This window comes from Muntiacus reevesi, chromosome 20, assembly GCF_963930625.1.
Source record: "Muntiacus reevesi chromosome 20, mMunRee1.1, whole genome shotgun sequence".
Taxonomy (NCBI): Eukaryota; Metazoa; Chordata; class Mammalia; order Artiodactyla; family Cervidae; genus Muntiacus; species Muntiacus reevesi.
Window position 1 is genome coordinate 12,709,227 of NC_089268.1, and position 21,245 is coordinate 12,730,471.

The window sequence follows — 21,245 nt, forward strand, 5'->3', positions numbered from 1 at the left end:
GATTAAATGAGTTACTACGGTAAATGCTTAGATCAGTGCCAGCGTCCCTCTCTGTTAGCTAAGTGTTTGCTATTAGCGTTACTACTGCTGTTATTGTGGTTTTTGTTACCTCCCTGAATTGAAAGGGAGCTCTGGCCATAGACAGTGTCTGGTTCCCTTTCTGTGTCCCCAGCATCCATCCCCCAGCACACAGCAGGTTGAGTCAAAGTTATGTGGAGGCTTATGTCAAGATTCTCTGAAGTAGATCATCCTGAACATTCAGAGATGAACTGTCATTCCCAGCTGGCGTTAAGATGTTTAACAGGCTGAGGTTGCTCAAAAATAGACTGAGCGCTCAGGCAGGGCCGCGTGGGTGTGGTGGCTGGGGCCGCATGCCCTGCAGGTGGTGCGGGTCAATCATCAGGGGATACCCTCAGATTCCATGATACCCATCTCCTCCTTTCCCAGGGGCCCCAACCTGGGCAGCCACCTGGCAAGGGAGGGGCAGGGATCACCCCTACACTTTTCAAATGCAGACCTGCGCACAGCCCCCTCTTCCAGAGTGAGAGCGTTTCTGGGACTCCTCCTGCCTGGCCATCCTGCCCCTCCTGGGACATGCAGAAGGCCCCAGCAAGCCTTGATGCAAATAGTGCTCAATTTCCTGGGCTAAAATTACATCTTGAGTCAATTTTCATAAAGTGCAGTGACAGATTTAGGTGCTGGGAAGATGGAGCTTTCTCAGAAGGCATTAAAATGACCCAAACAGTTAAAATCAGCTGGAACTCAACAGCCAGGGGCTGTGAGAGCAGCTTTCATCCTTCTGCGGCCTTATGCAAACAGGGAGGTCTGGACCCTGCCTGGAGAAACTGCTGTGCCTGCACTTGACACCCTCCAGCCATGGGACGAGTATCTCTCGGCCAAGATCCAAGCTCACGCAGGGACATTTTGCACTGAAATGTGGAGCCATGGGAATGGGTTTGTGTTTACCAGGGAAAGCAGTCTTCCATAGCAGGGGCCGCTCCATAGAGGTGGGTCTGGATTATTCTTTAACCTCTCCGTTCCCGATATTTTCCTCTGCAGGTCACACAAAGAATCAGGCAAAGCAGTAGGGCCTTTGATGTGTTTGAGGGAAACGTCCCTTCTCTAGAAGTGGCTTGAAGCCTGTGTCCCAGCGTAGCCCATGCAACAGAGTTCTGTCACCATCGCCCCTGAAGGCTGGACCTGGGGCTGATGGATGTTATAAATAGGATCAGCCTCCTCTCTGACATTCTGACCCTATGAGCCCAGCAGTCCTCAGTCTGAGGGTCATGAGCTCCCTTCAGCTGTCTCTTCCTGTATCTCACCCCCAACACCCCCTTCGCTGTCTGTCTGTCCGGACAGTCTGTCTGTCCCTCTGGATGCACTTCCAGCCCTTCCCCACCCTGCTCTGTGCTTGGGAGGCCAACCTATCTGGACTGGATCAGCAGCCCCAGGTCTCCCAGGAGGTTCCACAAAAGGGAGGTGAAGGCAGGAGGGCAGAGGGTGGGGAGAGCAAGGGTGGCCGGGCTGACCTCGAACCTCCACTGAGGGCCCTGCCCCTGCAGAGAAGCTCCCCTGGGGTTCCAGGAACCACCCCCACCCTCCCCTTACCGCCTCAGACCTGGAGAGGTCCCACTGTTGCCAACCTCTGCGATTCACCAGGCCTCCTTGGTTTCCTTGAGCCCTGCACACTCCTTTATAAATAGCCTTTTATCATATGTCTCAACTACCCAAGACCTAGACTGGCCTGCTTACTCCCGTCCCCTCCAAGCCTGTGCTTTCACCTCCACCTTTGTTGTTGGGCCCTTGCAAACACCATGTCTTCCGGCTTCACTGAAACCCAGCTTGACTCAGCTCCCCTAAATGGTCGCTCGCTCCCACTGTGCTGGGGTCGAGCACCCCGATTCCAACAGCCGAGGCCAGTTCCCGTCCTCCACAGGACGAGGAGGGTGAACCCGCTGAGTCCCAAAGTTCCTTCCAACCCGCAGTCTCATCTGCTCCCCGTCAAGCACACCCTTAGACAGGTGACGTGTTTAGGTTCCAATTCCATCAAAAACCCGAATGACAGCCTGGCTGTAACGTTCTCTCCTCTGAGCTCTCTGTTCTGTTCTCATCAGTACCTCGCATCACATCCTCCTTCCGCATTATTCACGCACGGGGATCTCCCCTTCCAGGCTGAAAACTCCCTGTTCCATCTGTGTTTTCGGTGAAACTCTTCTTTTGGCCTGTCTCCCTCTTTCCCTCAGCACCTCATGGATGCTTCCTATTGTAAATATTGACTGAAGACGGACCAGTAAGGCCCAACAATCTGGCCGATGCTGTAGAATAATATTTACCGAATGAAGAATACAGAGCAGGCACGTTATATCCACTTTGCCCTCCCCTCATCACAGGCCTGTGAGCTTGGTGTTATCCCCGTATTATCTCCATGTGTGGAAACACAGAGGCTAAGAAATTTGTTCCAGAAAGGGCTGGAGCCAAGAGTGAATGCACAGGTGTATCTGACTCCAAGGCCTGTCTCCTTTCCTCCGTTTCACCCTGTGGTATGTGTGATAACAAGATGCAACGTGGGTACTTCCCTATCGGTTCAATCCTGTCGGTCCAATGGTTAAGACTCCATGCTTCCAGTGCATGGGTTCAGTCCCTGGCTGGGGAATTACTATCCTGCATGCCCCAAGCATGGCCAAAAATAAAAAAAAGATGCAACGTGGACAACTGGGGACCCTGACCCCAATGAGACAAGCCTCGTTACAGAGTGTAATTAAGGGTTCGTGGAGCAGCGCCCTTCTGAAGAGGCCCTTCCGGACTTTCTTGAATGAATCACCGAGATGTTAGGACATTCCTGCTCTCTGTGAAGCTCTGCCAAAAGGCCTCAAAAGTAATGAGTTCATTTAGGCTAAACATTTCCCCTGCAATCTGGTTTAGACTTTAACTGGTTTAGAGTCTTGGAGAGGGCAAAAAAGTCAACAATAGCCCAGTCCCTGGGGAAATATTGCCCATACATTTTATGGATAAAGTTTACCCGCTTCGGCCACTTGCTTCTGCCACATCTGAAGGAGGGAGTAGCAGGGAGGAGGACAGGTGATGTTCTGGCCAGTCCACCAACGAGGGAGCGGTTCATGACTTCCTCCAGAGTTCAGGACTTCTACCTCTACCAAACGTTCATGACTAAGAGTCTGAATTACTGAACCTTTATGGGCCTGGCAGTCCCTCATTCTCACCAAGTCACCGGGGACCCCTACCCCTGCGGGCTCTTGGCTTTTTGACTTTTTCTTCGCATGCACCATTCCCTTCCTCCCCTCTCGGCAGGCCCCGGGGGCCAGACCTGTGTCCCTCTGCTCTCTGAAGCTGCCTCTGTCCCGTTAGATAGAGCGCCTGCCTCTCTCAGTGGAGACCCTGAGCCGAGTCTCTATTCAGAGCCCCGGGCCCCCTCCCTCCCTGTCGCGTGAAGGGCACAGGTGGGGCTGCCAAGGTCAAACTCCCTCTCACGCCATCCTGGATCCTCTTCTGATCACCAGGAGCGAGCTCAGAGTGCACAATATGAAGACCACGGAAAACTACCTCCAGATAAATTCACCCCCACCTCCTCAACCATGGCAGAAAACAACATTCTTCACCTCCCAGACTTTCACATCATCTTTGTTTGGCCAGATCCTCTTCTCCAAGAGTAAGGAGGTCTGCCCCTTCTTTGTTCAGACAGGAGCCAGGGGCTACCAGGACCCTTCCCTTGACCCCGTCCCCCCTTTTATTCTCTGCACTTGAAAACCAGCTGGCATGGAAGGTGCGAGGGAAGAAGGAAGCAGAGTTAGGAATGGGACAAAAGCTGCCACATCCTTGCTGGCCTCTGTCATCCGCCTTTTTCCTAATCCAGTCACTCATCCAACAACCATCTGTTAACACCTACTAGTGGTGGCTCAGATGGTAAAGCATCTGCCTGCAATGTGGGAGACCCGGGTTCGATCCCTCGGTTGGGAACATCTCCTGGAGAAGGAAATGGCAGCCCACTCCAGTATTCTTGCCTGGAAAATCCCATGGACAGAGGAGCCTGGTAGGCTACAGTCCATGATGGGGTCACAAAGAATTGGACATGACTGAGTGACTTCACTTTTACTTTCACTGATTTTATGGTTTAGAGTGAAAAGTGATAGGGAGGCAGGACTTCCCTGGGGGTCCAGAAGTTAAGACCCTGAGCTTCCAATGCAGGAGGTGTGGGTTTGATCCCTGTTCACGGAACTGAGATCACACATGCTGTGGGGTGTTGGGCGGGGAGGAAAGTGGTAGGGAGGCAAAATTAAGCAGGAAAGGGCATATGTGCTAGAGAGGTTGAAATGTTAGAGTGGGTAGCCAAGGGAAGGCCTTGATGGGGTGATGTCTGAGTCAAGATTTGAGGGAATTGTGAAGGCCACAGGAACATCTGGGAAAAGAGCATCCCGAGAGAAGGAACGGCAAGTGCAAAGACCCTGAGGCAGGAGGAGGCAGGCGGGGCTGGAGTGGAGTGATGGAGGGGATGGGCAGCAGGGGATGGGTCAGACAGCTCAAGGAAGTCAGATCCCACAGGGCTTGGTGGGCCACCACAGAGACTGCGTTTTTGCAAGAGCTGCTGGAGGGTTCTGACTGGAGGAGGGACAGGGTTTGTCTTGGGTTTAAATAGGATTCCTCTGGCTTTTGGGTGAAGAATAGACTAAAGGTATCTAGCACCCACCCACTAAAAGTCTCTGTGATTCTTGACAGGAAGCCCTTCAGGTCTGCCCTCTCCTTAGACCCCCTGTCACCAGGGGCAGAAGACACAGGGACTCTGGTGGGACAATGGAATTGAAACAAGGCTGGAAACGTGGTCATCCTGAGTTATGGCAGAGCTTGGAAGCCAGACTAAGGAGTTGGGAGTTGACTCAAAGCAGAGGTGAGTTACCTAACTAAAGCCCCGCTCACTCACGTTAGTAAAAAACCCAGGAAAGCCATTGTGGCAGCCAAATGGTGCTAGATACTGTACCCACGCCTCAGGCCACGACCCTGGTGGGCCAGGACTCCCTGTCTCCCTGCTAGGAACTTTCTCACCCCCTTCAGTCTCTGCTTGCATCAGAAGGGATAAGACTCTGCATGCCTTACTATCCTCGGGAGCTGAGACGCTGGAGTTGGTGATCAATCATCAGGTGGGAGGACTCCAGAGTTAGATGAACAGACAGACAGACCATCAGGGACAGGCTGGCGTTTCCAGGGTGGGAGAGGGGCTGTACCTACCTCCCGCCACTGCTTGTTCTCCATCCCTTGAGTATACATGACGCATACTGTGAGGAGAGGAGAGAAAAGAGGGTTAACGCTCCAGGCCAAGAGGAAGATGTGCGCCCCAGGCGGGGAGGGCTCTGGGAGGTCAAGCATCTCAGGACACTCCGTCTTGGTTAGCCTTGTTGGGTCTGGCTGGGGGCGAGGTCAGCTTGGAGTAGAGGGCCTAGAACATGAGGGTCTTGGAGGAGGGTTAGGGCCACTTGAGTCTAGGCCAGAGCAAGTGTGAAGTGTGAGACAGGTGGACAGGTGGGCCTGAAGGAGGACTGAGCGGCAGAGATGTGGCAAGAGGGAGCATCTGAGACTTGTCTGTCCCTTTAGAGCCCAAGGCGGCCTCGTGAGGCCTATTGTTACCATCAGCTCCACTTTCCTGAGGATCAGAGGAGGCCAATGACCTGTCTGAGGTCATATACTTGAGTGGCATTGCTTAGAGCGGCATTGCTTAGAGCTAGAACCCTGGGCTCCAAAACCAGTGCTCATGCCCCTAAGCCACAGACATTTAGGGCTCTTAAAGGCACAGGTTTCCCTGGGATTGAGATCTTCTGGCCCCAAACACCCTGAGTCCTCCCCACCCGCTTGGTTGTGTTGAGGCTTCACACCCTCCTGCCCCATCAATTCTCTCTCTGCAGACGGCGTCGATGAAACATCAGACAGCCTTGATGTACGGGAACAGTGCCTCGTAAACAGTAAGCACTCAGTACTGGCTCCCATGTCGGCCACTGTAGTACCCTTAATGCCACTGTTCACAAAGGAAACCATAAACAAAACAAAAAGGCAGCCTATGGACTGGGAGAAAATACTTGCAAACAGAGTGACCCAACAGGGCTTAATTTCCAAATTATACAGACAGCTCGTGCAGCTCAATAACAAAACAAACAAGCAACCCAATCAAAAACTGAGCAGAAGGTCTAGATAGACATTTCTCCACAGAAGACATACAGATGGCCAATAGGAAGGACGTTCAACATTGCTTATTATCAGAGAAATGCAAATCAAAACTACAGTGAGGTGTCACCTCACACCAGTCAGAATGGACATCACAAAGAAGTCTACAAGTACCAAGGGCTGGAGAAGTTGTGGAGAAAAGGGAACCTTCCCACACTGTTGGTAGGAATGTAAATTGGTGCAGCCACCAAGGAAAACTGTATGGAGGTTTCTTAAAAAACTAAAAACAGAGTTGATGTAAGATCCTGCAGTCCCACTCCTGGGAATATATCTGGAGAAAACTCTAATTTGAAAAGATACATGCACCCCAGTACATGTACTATAGCACTATTTACAATAGCCAAGACATGGATACAACCTAAATGTCCATGGACAGGGGAATGGGTACAGAAAATGTGGTACATATATTCAATGGACTATGACTCAGCCATTAAAAAGAATGAAATTTTGCCATCTGCAGCAACATAGAGATGGTCCTACGGAGAGAAGTAAGCCAAACAGAGAAAGACATATATCATATGATAATATTTATATGTGGAATCTAAAAAATTATACAAATGAATTTATTACCAAAACAGAAATAGACTTACAGACACAGAAAACAAATTTATGGTTACCAAAGGGGAAAGGTAAATCAGGGGAGGGATAAATCAGGAGTTTGGGATTACTACTATATATAAAAGAGATGAATAACAAGGTCTTACGTAGGGCACAGGGAAGTCTATTCACTATCTTATAATAAGATATCATGGAAAAGAACAAAATAAACCAAACATAATGCAGTTGTTATTGTTGCTACTGTTACTACTGTCAGAGCAGGACTTACGTGGGTCAGACTTGGAGAACATGTCTTTGTCCAAAAGGTTCCTGAAAGAGGGAGAGAGAGCAGGAGTTAGCACAGCCCCGGGATCTCAGGGGATTCAGGCTGTTACTGAGACCCAGAGAGAGCCTCGGGCTTGGCTTCAGGCAAACAGGAAGCAGGAGACTGCCCCTGCATGGTTTAGTAGGGCTCATTAGAGCTGGGTGGGCCCACGAGGTTGCTCAGCTCAGCCTTCCTAGGGTGCATGATGCTCCCTATCTCTCACCCCCACCCCCACGCACTCCTGTGGACCCCGGTACCCTAGCTTGCACAGCACCTTGCTCTTGGGCCAAATCCCAACTTGCCCAATGTTCTAAAAATTCTGTTCTAGAAATTCTCCTTATACCACTTCTTGGTCTCTGAAAAAATAAAACGAGATCAAGCCATCAAAACTTCTCCATTCACTGTTCCATTCTCCCAGGGCTCTACTTAGAGCCTGTTGACTCGATCATCTCCCCTGTGCCTAAGGATTAATTAATGACACCTCCCAGGAGATGCAGACTCATTTGAACATGGTCCTTCGGTGACCAAGGCCAGAGCGCACACATGGCAATAACAATCAGACCTGAAGTCATGCAGTAAGATGATGGACACAACAGGGAATTCCATGGTGCTCTCATTGCCAGGGTTCAGTCCCTGGTTGGGGAACGAAGCTCCTGCCAGCAACGTGGCATGGTCAACAACAAAAAAAGATGATGTAGTATCGAAACATGTATATTATCAAGTGTGAAGCAGATTGCCAGTCCAGGTTGGATGCATGAGACAAGTGCTCAGGGCTGATACACTTGGATGACCCAGAGGGATGGGATGGGGAGGGAGGCGGGAGGGGGGTTCAGGATGGGGAACACATGTAAATCCATGGCTGATTCATGTCAATGTATAGCAAAAGCCATTACAATATTGTAAAGTAATTAGCCTCCAACTACTAAAAATAAATTTAAAAAAAATGATGGACACAGTGTTTGGGGGCAGAGAGACAGGTGTGGACCCCCTCCCACGCTGCCTCTGTGCGATCACAGCTCCCACTCACTGAGCCCCAGGCACTGCGCTCAGTGCTGGGCAAATATTAGCTCCCAATCCTCTCACGGTCCTGCAAGGTCAGTGCCTGGGAGGCAGGATCCCATCTAACAGGGGCAATTGGGCAAGCCTGCACGTCCGCGTCCCTCACTGCACAGTGACCTGCAGCTGTCCTTGTGCAGGAAACAACATGGCCCGACGGAAACCTGGTCTCCGGCTGGGAAGTGACTCCACCTCTTTGGGCCGGTTTCCTCATCTGTACAGCAGAGAGTACCAGCTTTGAAGGTTGCTGATGCTCGGCCTTCCCGCCCTCCTCAACCCTCAGAGTCCCCGTCCACATCCACAGTTTCCTCCTGCTTCTCTTCCAAGGGCTCTCCCAGGTGGACAGGGTTGCAAACAACCAGGGAGTTGACACTCCCCGGGGCAGCCTTCAGCCAATGATGGGCAGGAGTTGCGGCATCAATGCCCAGTTTCCTCACTCCCCACCACCCCCTGCGGATCGCTCTGTGTCCCACACAGCCCCCCAGAGGGGCCCGCCGGGAGACCTGCTCCTTGAAGACGTTTGTTGACTTGGACAAGGGCTTCCTTGTTGAAGAGGCGTCCTGTGAGCCGCCCCCCACCCCCGCTGCCACCCATCTGTTGGTGCTACTGACTGCTTCCTACACTGCCCTAGAGTCACGCTCTGTCCCTGCCAACCACCTCATCCATGTCCCACCTCCCTCTCAGATGTCCCTGGGGGTCTTGTCATCCCCCTTCTCCACTCCCATGCCCCACTCCCCACAACAGGCCCCTCATACCCTTTCCCCAGAGAGGAGAAACCAGACACTGGGCTATGTGGCTTCCTGCCAGCCAACTCCCAGTATCAGAGCCGGATTATCTGTTATCAGTTTATCTGTTATCTGTAATCAGATAACAGATAAACCTTCAGGATTATCTTCTCCCTGAGGAGGGGGAGGCTGAGACCCAGGCAGGGACAGGGCGTGGCCAGCAGTGGTAGAGCCAGAAAGGTCTAGAAGGAGACCTTCCCCAAGTCACCAACACTGAAGCCATCAGCAGAGACAGCCTGTCTGGACACCTTGACCCACAGCCAGCGCCACCCCCCACTCTGAGGTGGGAGCCCAAGACCAACCCACAGACAGACTGACAGACGCAGCAGCCTCCTGGTGACAGCACACAGCATGCTCTGCTTCCAGGGAGGCCCCAGACTGTGCTGGCCCATTACTCCAGCTCTGGTTCCTGACAGATTCCCATCCTCTGCTCCAGTCTCCTCACTCAGGGGCCTCTCCCCAAAGGTAGCTACCCTGCTAGCCCTCCGGGACCCCAAAGGCACAGAACCCCTCTATTGGCCCCTCTACCAGACCTGCTCCCAGCAGCGGCCACTTTGGAAACCATCTGATAAACCTCCCAGCCCTCTGCAGTGAGCATCAGCTGAAATGACACATACAGGTGGCTCTGAAAAGCAGGCAGCAGAAGCCACAGGTAAGACACCACCTGTATATATATGTGCTCATCCACACACACACTGAGGTGGGCTGGTCTATTCCCAGGTAGACCCTCCCCTCCTCCCTGTGCTAGATTCAGAGCAGGAGTGTTGGTCTGGAATTATACAAAATGCCTAAAGTCCAAAGATGACTTTGCAGCGGTGGAACTGAGGCACAATGAGAAGCCGGAAAGTCATAAAGAAGATTGGGGGGTGGGGGAGTAGGGGGACTTCTCTTCTCAAGCAAGTGCTGAGGTTTATCTTTGAATTCTATAATGAAGTTCTGTAATTACATAAAGTCCTAGAATGTCCAAGCTAGAAGGGACCTCAGAGGTCACCTTTTCTAATTCCTTTATAAACCAGGAATGTGAGACTCGGAGAGAAGGCAACTGACTTCTAGGTATCCTTCAAGTTTAGTTCTGGAACTCAGGTTCAGTCATGTCTAGGTGAGAGAGAGAGTGAAACTCTGGATTCCAGCCTAGATATGGGGCGTGTGTGTGTGTGTGTGTGTGTGTGTGTGTGTGTGTGTGTGTGAGCACACATGAAAGATAGAGAAAGTGAGAGAAAGAGACACAGATATGGAGTTTTATCTTCCAAGAGAAGCAGATGGGGCTTGCCTGGGCGATGGGGATTCTCCTGGTGAGTGCACCCAGTTGGACTAAGAAATAGAAGCCAGCCACCTAGCTTCAGTGGCTCCCTGCCCAGTGACCTTGGACTCTCACTGAGACTCGGTCATCCTGGCCATGGTCCTGAGGATAATGCACACCTGCTTCCCTCTGTTCTGTTGAGATTATCCTCACTCTCCTTCCAGAAGCACTCCTATTCGTTCTAAACTCTGCCTTCCCTGGACAGACACTGACCAACAACTATTTCCTCGGAACTTTCTCTGGCCTGTACTGTGCCATTCTCTGGCTTGTAGGACCCATGACCATACTCGGCACACCCTGGACTGCAAAATCAGGGTGCCTCTGTCTCTCACGCTCCGAAGGGTCGCTGAGAGTTGGACACGACTGAAGTCACTTGGCACACACACACACATACTGTCTCTCACATGGGCAGGAACCTCAGCTCTGCTCCAGGCCAACCCAGCACTGGACTCAGAGTAGGGCCCTGGCAAGGCGGGTGGTTGAAGGAAAACCAAAAGGAATGGCCAGACGGGTGAGCGAGGCTCTTGTCTCCCCCACAGGGTCACGCTCAGGGCCGGCCCCTGTACTTCCACTTAGCTGCAGAGCCTGAGGGTTAAGTGTGTGGGCTGCAGTCACACGAGCTGGGTTCACAGCCCCCCTCTGAACAAGTCACTTGCCTTCCTTGTGCCTCTGTTTCCGCATCTGTAAAATGGAGTTATAAATAGCTCCGCCTTTAGAACTGCTGTGAAGCCCTGGGACATGGTGAGGCTCATCAGACAGTTGAGTCATCGTCGGCCTGGTGCTGAGCACAGCGGTCACTCTCCTGGTGCGCGCTCAGGTTCACTTGATGACGAAGGAGGGGCAGGAGGAGCGACACAAGCCACTTCTACACTCAGAGGTCCAAGGAAGCCCATCCCATCACATACACTCCCGGTTTCCCATGGGGCTGTTGCGCGGAGAGCCCAAGGCTCAGACATGGTGACTGACTTGCCCACAGGCGCAGGGGAAGCAAGAAGCCATGGGGTAAAAAAACCAGATCTTCTACCATGAAGCAGGGCTCAAACTGCAAGAACACAAAGACACCAGGCCACAAGCGTTTTCCTCCAGTCATTGGAGAACTCACAGAGACTTTCTTTCCAACAGGCAAAATATGTGTTTTTTCCCCAAAAGCATAAAATACTTCAGCTGTCCAAGCTGCAACCTAAAGCTTGGCTTCTTTTGTTCCTTAAATCAAGGTCAGGGAGCCGAGGCCAACGCTCTTTTCCTCACTGCTCTCCCCTCAGAATAATTTCTGAAACAGTTGCAGGAAGAATGACCATGCACTGGGCAATGAGGGGAGAAGACCCCAGACAGAAAACACTGGAAAGGCCAAAATGAGAATTCCCTGCCAAGTACTAAAGGACAGAGCCTGAGGGTGACACCTTCCCGAGGAGGGGCTTAAAAGAGTCAGAACAGAAGGTGAGGCTCTCTAGTCAGAAAGAGGAAGAGACACAGGGAGTCTCAGCCTGAGGAAAAACAGTGCTATGCCGCCAGGAAGCTACAATCTGAGAGGGGGACACAGCCCTGCCCTCAGGAAGCCCCATCGGAGGGGAAACAGTCTTGCCTCAACCAGCCTGAATTTGAGAGGAAGCACAGCCTCAGGCAGATCAGATCTGAGAGGATACAGAGCCAGATCTTCAGGGAGCCCCAGTCTGAGGGAGACACAGCCCGCCCTCAGGGAGCCCCAGTCTGAGGGGAGACACGGCCCCGCCTCAGGGAGCCCCAGTCTGAGGGGAGACACGGCCCCGCCTCAGGGAGCCCCAGTCTGAGGGGAGACACGGCCCCGCCTCAGGGAGCCCCAGTCTGAGGGGAGACACGGCCCCGCCTCAGGGAGCCCCAGTCTAAGGGGGTGGTCACATTTCCTCTGAGCTAAATTGCTGGGTGAACTGATTATCACATCTTCAGTCTTTAAACAAAGTCTACTACGGGCTTCCCAGGTGCCTCAGTGGTAAAGAATAGGCCTGCCAATGCAAGAGACCCAGGAGATGTAGGTTTGATCCTTGGATCAGGAAGCTCTACTGGAGGAGGAAATGGTAACCCACTCCAGTATTCTTGCTTGGAGAATCCCCATGGACAGAGGAGCCTGGCAGGCTATAGCCCATAGGGTCACAAAGAGTCAGACACAACTGAGCGACTGAGCATGCATGCAAACAAAGCCCATACATGCTCCATGGATTTACTAGCAATAACTCTTGATGCAGAATAGAAGGAAACACTCCAAGAGGATGTATCTCAGCTTTTCTTGACTGTAGGTCCCTAATTGAGGTCCATGAATCCCTTTAAACTATTAGCAAAATGTGGCATATTGATCCGTAGGGACACATCCTTCTTTTGGAGAGTTTTCATCACATTCCCAAAGGGGTTCATGAGGTTCAAAAGGCCAAGGAAATATGGTTTAGCTTCTTTCCAACAGCTTCCCTAAGCATCCCTGCAACGTCTGGCAAAAAGCTGATGGTGATGAGCGCCTAACTTTCATCTTCATTCTGGGTCCAGAACCCAGCTCTTTCTGCGTTTTCTAGGACCTCACTTAGTCTGTATCCCCATCTGTAAAGTGGGAGAAATCACAGTCCCTCTCTCCTACGAGTTTTCTGAGAATTAATAGAGTTCATATACGTAACACAGAACAGTGTCCGGCACACAGTAATTTGCAATTCAGTGCCTGGCATACAATGTTATTGTTGTTCAGTCGCTCAGTCATGTCTGACTCTTCACAACCCCACGGACAGCAGCACATCAGGCTCCCCTGATCTTCACCATCTCCCGGAGTTTGCTCAAACTCATGTCCATCCAACCATCTTGTCCTCTGTCATCCCCTTCTCCTCATGCCCTCAATCTTTCCCAGCATCAGGGTGTTTTCCAATGAGTCGGCTCTTTGCATCAGGTGGCTGAAGCATTGGCGCTTCAGCTTCAGCATCAGTCCTTCCAATGAACACCCGGACTGATTTCCTTTAGGATGGACTGGTTGGATCTCCTTGCAGTCCAAGGGACTCTCAAGAGTCTTCTCCAACACCACAATTTGAAAGCACCAATTTTTCTGTGTTCAGCCTTCTTTATGGTCCAACTCTCACATCCATACATGACTACTGGAACCTTTGACCACATGGACCTTTGTGGGCAAAGTGATGTCTGTGCTGTTTAATACGCAGGCATACAATAAGTGCTCACAAAAGCCCTGTGGAGGATAAGGTGTCTTGTAGGGATTCCCTGTGTTCTCCCCTCTCTGTTCCCTAAACGCTGGGCTTGATCAGGACCGTGAGCACCTGCATGTCCTCAGCCCATCACTGCCCATCTCCTTCACAGAGGAGAGCAGACTGGGGCAAGTGAGTCACTATCAGGGAGAAACAGAAATCCTAAAGAGGCTGGAGAGACCCCAGAGCTGGAGGGGCCTGCTAGAAGCACCCTATTTCTCTATGGAACAATTCAACACCAAACATCTGGTCAACCCCCAGTAGGCAGCGGGTGCGAGAGGACCACATTACCCATGGATATGTGTGCATGCTCAGTCTCTCAGTCGTATCTGACTCTGCGACCCCATGAACTGTAGCCTGCTAGGCTCCTCTGTCCATGGGGATTCTCCAGACAAGAATACTGGAGTGGCCATGCCCTCCTCCAGGGGGCCTTCCCAACTCAGAGATCGAACCCAGGTCTCCCGCATTGCAGGCAGCTTCTTTACCATCTGAGCCACCAGGAAAGACCAAGAATACTGGAGTGGGTAGCCTATCCCTTCTCCAAGGGATCTTTCCGATCCAGGTACCGAACTGGGGTCTCCTGCATTGCAGGCAGATTCTTTACCAGTTGAGCTACCAGGGAAGCCCAGTCATGGATATAACCTGCACCAAATCCTTTGTTGGGTACTTAACCTGTGACACCCTATTCACTCTACGCAGCAATGCAGGGAGGCCGACATTGTCTCCTTTTCTAGGGAAGGGAGCTGGGGCTGAGGTGTGCCAGTGTCCCCCAGCTTAGCTGGAGCACTGAGATTGAACTCTGAAGCTGGAGCCCATTCAGAGGTGCTATGGGGAGGCGGCGGTGCCTGTGTTACCAAAACCCAGGGTCTCCCAAATCCCCACTCCAGCCAGCAGTGACCCTCACAGCCTCACTCCCCAATTTCCCATCCCCTAGCTTCATCACGGCTGCTCGCAAAGGAACAGCTGAAGAGAATTGGAGGGCTTTCCATCTCTCCCCGCTCTGCTCCCTGTCCTAACAGGCAGAAGTAATCTCAGGAAAGGCAAGGAGGGAGCTGGGGAGGAGAGGGACCTTGGCACCCAGCCCCTGGCACTCGCCCATCTCCCCTTTCAGATCCTGTTCCACACGCCCGTGCACTGTCTCCGTGCCAAGCAACCTCGCCAAGGTCTAAAAAGCAATTTTCACATGGCTTAAAGAGCTCTCCTTCCTGGAGCTATTTGCATTTTTGTTATTATTAATTATTGTAATAATTGTCCCTCCTAAGCTGCGTGACCGAGGAAAAGAGCCTGAGCTCTGCCTCAGATCCATTCAAACTAGAATCTCCACACTGCCACATGGTAATTCTGTGACCCTGAACAAGCTACTTACTTAACCTCAGTTTCCTCATCAGTGCATGCAGTCACATACCTGTCCTGTGAAGATGTGAAGCCAATAGCTTACAACAGAAATGTAGGCAGTACTTCCTTATGCCCCCTCCTATCCCATTCATCAAGTCTTAAAATTTCTCCTATTGGGAGCTTCAGGCACTATGCAAGACCAAAAGAGGGGACTGTGGGGAGACAGAGGAGATATTAGGGGACAGAGGCAACTTGCAATATTTTGGAATCACCCTAAAGTCTTTTTGTCTTGACCAGGAAACTGGCAGAAAAAGACGTTGTCAAGAGTCCAGCCAAGCTATGCTTGGAAAATCAGTCCCCAGTCACTTAACACTGGCTGTCTACTAAACGCAGGAAAATCTGAGGACCCCAAACTCTAGGCCCCTTTTAGCCTCAGGGATCTCAGGGAACCTATGGGTCACTTGGAAAGCCTCCTCCTTGTGGCAGAGGCCACCGCTGTCCAATCTACAAATATTCCTCACTTCCTTCCTAACAGAATCCACACTGGTTCAGGTATCTGATGCAGCTGCCCTGAAGTCAGAAAAGGTAGGCTCCTGTCCCTTGTTGCTGTTGACTGATTGTGTAACCCCAAAAAGGTATACACTGAAACAGCACCCCTCAATGTGCTGGTATTTGGAGACGAGGTCTTAGGAGGTAATTAGAGTCATTTGAGGTCATGAGGGTGGGTCCTTCATGAAGGGATTAGTGCCCTTATAAGAAGAGCTTGCTCTAGCTCTCACTTTCTCTTTCTGCCATGTGAGAACAGTGAGAAGGCGGCCATCTGAAGCCAGGAAGAGAGTCCTCACCAGAATGTGACAACCTGATCTTGGACTTCTATCCTTGAAAACTGTGAGAAACAAATTTCTCTTGTTTAAGCCACCCAGTCTATGGTATTTTGTTACGCCAGCCCAAACTGACTAATATACTGGTCTAGGGGTGGACATGAAACCTGGCTCTGGCCACTGAGATGGAAGGGAAAGTCTGCTGAGACATTTTTGAGAAGGAGTGTGCTTTCTAGATTAAAAAAGAACTTCTCAAAGAGAGGTCTTTGGCCCCATGTCTTGCTTCCTGTCTTTGGATGCTGTTGTGATGCCTAGAACAGAGGCAATCATTCCGTAACAACAAGGTCCACCTTTTGGATGACGACAAGATAGAAGGGCAGTTGGGTGCTTAGGCAAAGTGAGCAGACCAACCAGAACTGAGAATACTTTCCTACAGATTCCTTGTGATTTGAGAAAAATAAAGGTATTTTGGGTTTGATCCACTATCAGAATTCCTGTTACTTCCAGCCAAAGCATTCCTAACTAAACCTGATTTCTCTGTGCCCCAAAGCTTGTTCCACCTATTCCCCTCACCTCCTCTCCACCCTCTCTAGAGATTGCTCCAGAGATTGCTCTCTCTAGAGATTGCTCTGGGTTTGCCTCTTAGAATCAAAAGCATCACTGAGCAAGAACGCCTCTTTCATCTCTGGAGATAGAGTACCTACTTCTTGGTTGCATCTGCCATGGTTAGAACCTGGGCCCTACTGCAATCCTCATCATTGGACACCCTAATCCTCAACGTGAAGAAGCTCTCAAGGTTTTGAAGTCTGAGGAAACTGGATTTGGATCCCTTTTTCTAAAACACACTAACCGCTCAGCCTTGGGCTGGTTCCTGAACCTGAGCCCTCATCTCCTAATCAGCGAAAAGGGAAAATACTACTGTCTAGTTCACAGGATAGTTCTAAGGTTAAAAAAGATGCAGTCATTGTGGTAGGTAGAAATTCAAGATGGTCCCCAAGATTCCCACGCCTGCTATAAAAGCCTGCACAATCCCTTCCCCTTGAGTGGGGGTGGGAATATGATAAGATACTCACTCCTGTTACTTTACAAAGTCACAGACTCTGGAGAGATTTATCCCACTGGTTTTGAAGAAGCAGGCTGCCATGCTATGAGAGGCCCACATGGCTAGGACCTGAGGGTGGCCTGTAGGAGCTAAGAGCTCCAATCCGATAACCAAAATGTACACAGGAGTTTCATCTTATAGCTGCAAGGAATTAAACTCTGCCAACAACTTAAAAGAGCTTGGCTTGGACCCCAAGTCTCAGATGAGATCATAGCCCCTGCACACACCTCGATTTCAGCCTGGGGAGACCCAGAGCAGAGAAGCCAGCTGTGCTGTATCCGAGCTGCTGACCCTACAGAAACGGTAGGATAATAAACGGCTGTTGTTTTAAGCCCTAGGATTGTGGTGATTTGTTACGCAGCAATTGAAAACTAATAAAAATCATCTGAGTTTGGACCAAATTACTATTTGGGTAGGTTAAAAACAGTTGAGTCTAGGCAACTGCATGTGGTTCAGCTTAATACAGATGTTAAGTGCCTAGCATGTAGTAAGCACTCAATAAATCCCACCGTTATTATTCCCCTGGCTCCTCTAAATGGTATCTTGACATATTCAGTGGCTGGTTACGTCTCTTCCCCAGCACTGGCTCTGACAACTCCCACACTGCCCCCAGGCCCCCTCCTTCCCCAAAACCACCCTCACCCTGCCTGTCAGAAGACAGTGTTCTGAGCCCATTCACACCCCTTCTGAGAGGCTGAGGGCACCACTCTGGAGCTAGGCTGTCTCTCTAGCCCTAGGGCAGCAAAATGCCAACCTGAACAGACAGCAGAAAACAACATCTCTGGGGCAGAGGCAACAGCTGCCCACCAGCCCCACGTCTGCTGCAGGGGCGTGGGCAGCCGCTTGGGCAACCCCAGCAGGGCTAAGCCACCAGCCGCCTCTGGGCTGTCCCCTCTTTACCTCCCCTGCTGGTGTCAGGAACCCCGCCATGTAGAACTGTGCATTGCTTCTGCCAGCAAGACCCCGGGGAAGTGCACAGGTTTCTGTTACATAAAAAATGCAAATTGCCCTTTCTAACCAACACGCTGGTCTGGATCCCTGCATCAGACGAGGCATAGAGAAATAGTGGAGGCCTTGGGAACATGGCACTGGACAGATGAGATTTTTATGTTGTTTTTGACAGGTAAGTTTTGATTGGGTCTGCAGGGAGACTACTAAAGTCAGGGAAGGTCTGAAACAGACCATCAGAGGAGGAAGAAGCTCGTGGCTCACACTTTCTACGATGTCTGCTGGAATCCGGTTTCACAAACCATTATTCCCAAAACAACTCCTCAGAGTCTCTAAATGCACACTGTTTGTCAAATATATGTCAATAAAGCTGGGAGTGGGGGAAATAGAACTTCCTAGATGGACCAGATCTCCAAGACCCACACAAACCAGCTATAGAGACAGGTTTTTATTTTCAGGTGTCAAATAATAGGCACATAAATTACTATTCCTGGATTAATCCATTGAATCCTTCTACTGTGATAAGTATTATTACACTTCCTTTACAGATGAGGAAACCATGGCCCAAATTAAGTACTTTACCCAGGATCACAGGGATTGAACCCAGGCAGACAGACCCCACAGACTCATGGTCTTAAGCACTGAGCCAGATAAAAAGAGGCTTTAAAATCTTTGACCCTGAGTTTACCAAAGGAGGAGAAGGGAGTGACAGAGGATGAAATGGTTAAATGGCATCACTGACTTAGTGGATACGAGTTTGAGCAAGCTCCGAGAGATGGTGATGGACAGGGAAGCCTGGGACTGTGCTGCAGTCCATGGGGTCACAAACGGTCGACGTGAATGAACAACTGAACAACAACATTTCCAAAATCAGTCAAAACAGTTATTTGGGAGTAGACAGTAAAGAACCTGCCTGCAATGAAGGAGAACTGGGTTCAATCCCTGGGTAGGAAAGATGCCCTGGAGAAGAGAAGGGCAACCCACTCCAGTATTCTTGCCTGGAGAATTCCACGGACAGAGGGGCCTGGTGGGCTACAGTCCATGGGGTCACAAACAGTTGGACAAGACTGAGTGACTAACAAAAACACACAAACACAGACTATAGACTAGTCCAGGAAATGCCAACATGAAGAATCAGGGGCCGAAACATGTCCACTCCACAGTGTCATCTGCCTTCAGCAGAGGCTTGGGTAGGCGTCCACTGTGGTCCTGGGCTGGGGCTTACACATGTCCCCGTGCCAAGCAGCGTGGTTCTGCTAGCAGTGTCCTAGGATAGGCATGGTGCAGGGTCAGAAATCCTCCCTCAGGCAACAGCAGAGACCTCCGAGGGCTGCAGGGGTGGCAGGGGCCTTCCTAAGAAGCAGAGAGGGAAGGGAACCAGCTCCCAGGACAGTTCCCAGTTCCTCTGAAACACTGGCCCCCTCATCCTGAGATGCCTGCTCTGAAGCCCTCTGGAACTCAGTCCATCAACACCTTTGCCTGCCCTACTATTCCCTGCCCACAGCGGCTGTCACCTAGATGCCAAGGACAGGGGCATCCCATAATCTCCTCCTCCCCTGGGGCTCAGTCAACGCTGACCATGGAATGCAATGGGAGAGGCCAGGACTTCCAGTAATTGGTGGCCATGGGGTATAGCATACGCTGGAGAAAGCCATTCGGTGCAGCTCTCCCTCCTCCCCCTCCTCCTCCTTTTCCTTTCTTCTCTCTCCCTCTCTCAATCTGTTCTAGAAACTGGATAGTTGGACTTGGTTGAGGCAGAGAGATGGATTGACGATTTCAAGCCCACCCACATTGTGCTCTTGCCTCCTCTCTGTTCCAGGTGATTCCTCCCTTCACCCCTTCCTACCAGAACCCCATTTTCCCCACCCTCTGGCTTTGGGGAGGGTGGCAGAGCAGGGTCTGGGTCATGCACTCCCCAGCCTGATAACTCATGAAAAGGAATAAGCATCAGGGTTTATCCCAGAACCACATCCCCCAGGGACTCAACTGCATCCCTGGGTATCACTTAGGCCAAAGGTTTGAGTCTTTGGATACCTCGACTTTCAGAGTAAACAGGAGGGGCCAAGTGCTACTGTCTTGCAGTAATCATTGTAGCTATTTAATGAGCACCTACAGTATGTGAAGCAAATGGAAAGCAGCATGCTGGATCCTTCATGATCCTCTACTCCTGTAAGTTAATTCCTCCAACAGGATTTACTGAGGATCTGCTACGTGCCAGCCATGCTTCTAAGCATGTGAGTTACTTTGGCAAGTAAGGTTTCTCAATGAATATGGGACCTCCTAGGGCTGCAGGTGGTTTGCACTTGACAAATGGGAGAAATCGAGGCTAAAAGTTTGCCCCAGGTGGTGGAGCAGATTCCATCTTAAGGTGTCTGATCCAAAGCCACGGTGCCCTGTGCCCTCTGCCTCCTCTCCCTGCCCTGGAAGTAGAGGGTTCATGAATCAGAGTCAGAGTGGGGACTCCCACTTCCACAAAGAAAAAAGAGAGAGAAAGAAAGAAAAAAAAAACAGTTACTTTAGGGGAAGAGGAATGAAGTCTATACACCCGAGATGTCTTCAGAGGTTTTGGGCTCAGTATGTGAGAGACCCCCTGGCCCAGGCTGAGTGCTCAGGACTCAGTGGACGCCTGAGGCAGTGATTTGGGTTGGGTGTGTCCCATGGGTGAGAAGGATGGCTGGAAGTGGGGAGCATGAGGCCACACTTTTCAGGATGGGGGGGCAGGGACATAAACCAGCAGAGATGAAAACCGCGTGAGATCTGATGGAGAAGGTGCCGTTCAGAGGTTCTGGGGTGAAAAGGACCCTGAGACAGCTCTGACAAAGGCATGATTGAAGGCTGGGCTGGGAAGGAGTGTCAGGCCATGTGCCCACAGGGGAGGCGAGGGTGGGCTGGGGCAGCTGCGGACGGCTGAGGAGCTGAGACCCAAGTAACGGGCTGTCAGGAGTCTCCAGCAGAGTAATGACAAGATGCAAATGGTCTTGGGAGATGATTCTGACAAAACTGTGTGGGACCATGGGGCAGAAATGTGCGAGTTATCACAGGAGCCGCCAGAAGGGCCTTAACACTAGGGGACAGCAATGTTCGACCGCATCAGCTCTCACTCCTACTCCCCTAACCCCCATTCCCGCTCCCCGAATCCTTCCTCTTTCACACCCCAGCCCAGCTCTTCTGGTTCATCTACACACACCTCCCCAGGGCCACAACTTGGGAATACAGGGTTGGGGGGTGCCACAAAGGTGGGTGAAACATCCGACCAAGGAGAGGCCTGGAAGAGGATGGGGCAGGCGATTTGGGACAAGTGCACACCCGGGATCCCAAAGATGCTGTTGGTCACTCTGGGCAGGGGAATGGCATCTCCTGCAGAGGTGGGCTCTGCACCGACCACAGTGCTCCTCACAGTCCCCGCAAGGCAGTGACCCTAGGCCAGTCTCAGGGTGACTGCCCTAGGGGAGACATCCCCCCTAGCCCACCTGCGCCCGCACTGCTTGGGGCAGCCTTCCTCTCAGATGGAAGAACCTGGGGGAGACCCAGCTCCGATGGCCCCCGCCCCAGGTGACTCCCAAAGCCTGTGTGACCTGGCTGAGGATTTAGGGGTGGGAGCCCACAAA

General features: G+C 51.3%; 1 protein-coding gene across 2 annotated transcripts in view; it reads right to left on the minus strand.

Annotated features, from left to right (window-relative positions):
• Positions 1-21,245, minus strand: part of CPNE5 (copine 5) — a 101,713-nt gene that overhangs the window by 79,597 nt on the left and 871 nt on the right. For both annotated transcript variants that reach the window (XM_065912372.1, XM_065912371.1), the window contains exons 2-3: positions 7,049-7,089; positions 5,236-5,282 (exon numbers count right to left, since the gene is read on the minus strand). In XM_065912372.1, the coding sequence (XP_065768444.1) occupies positions 5,236-5,282; positions 7,049-7,089 (88 nt within the window). The remainder of the gene's footprint in view (positions 1-5,235; positions 5,283-7,048; positions 7,090-21,245) is intronic.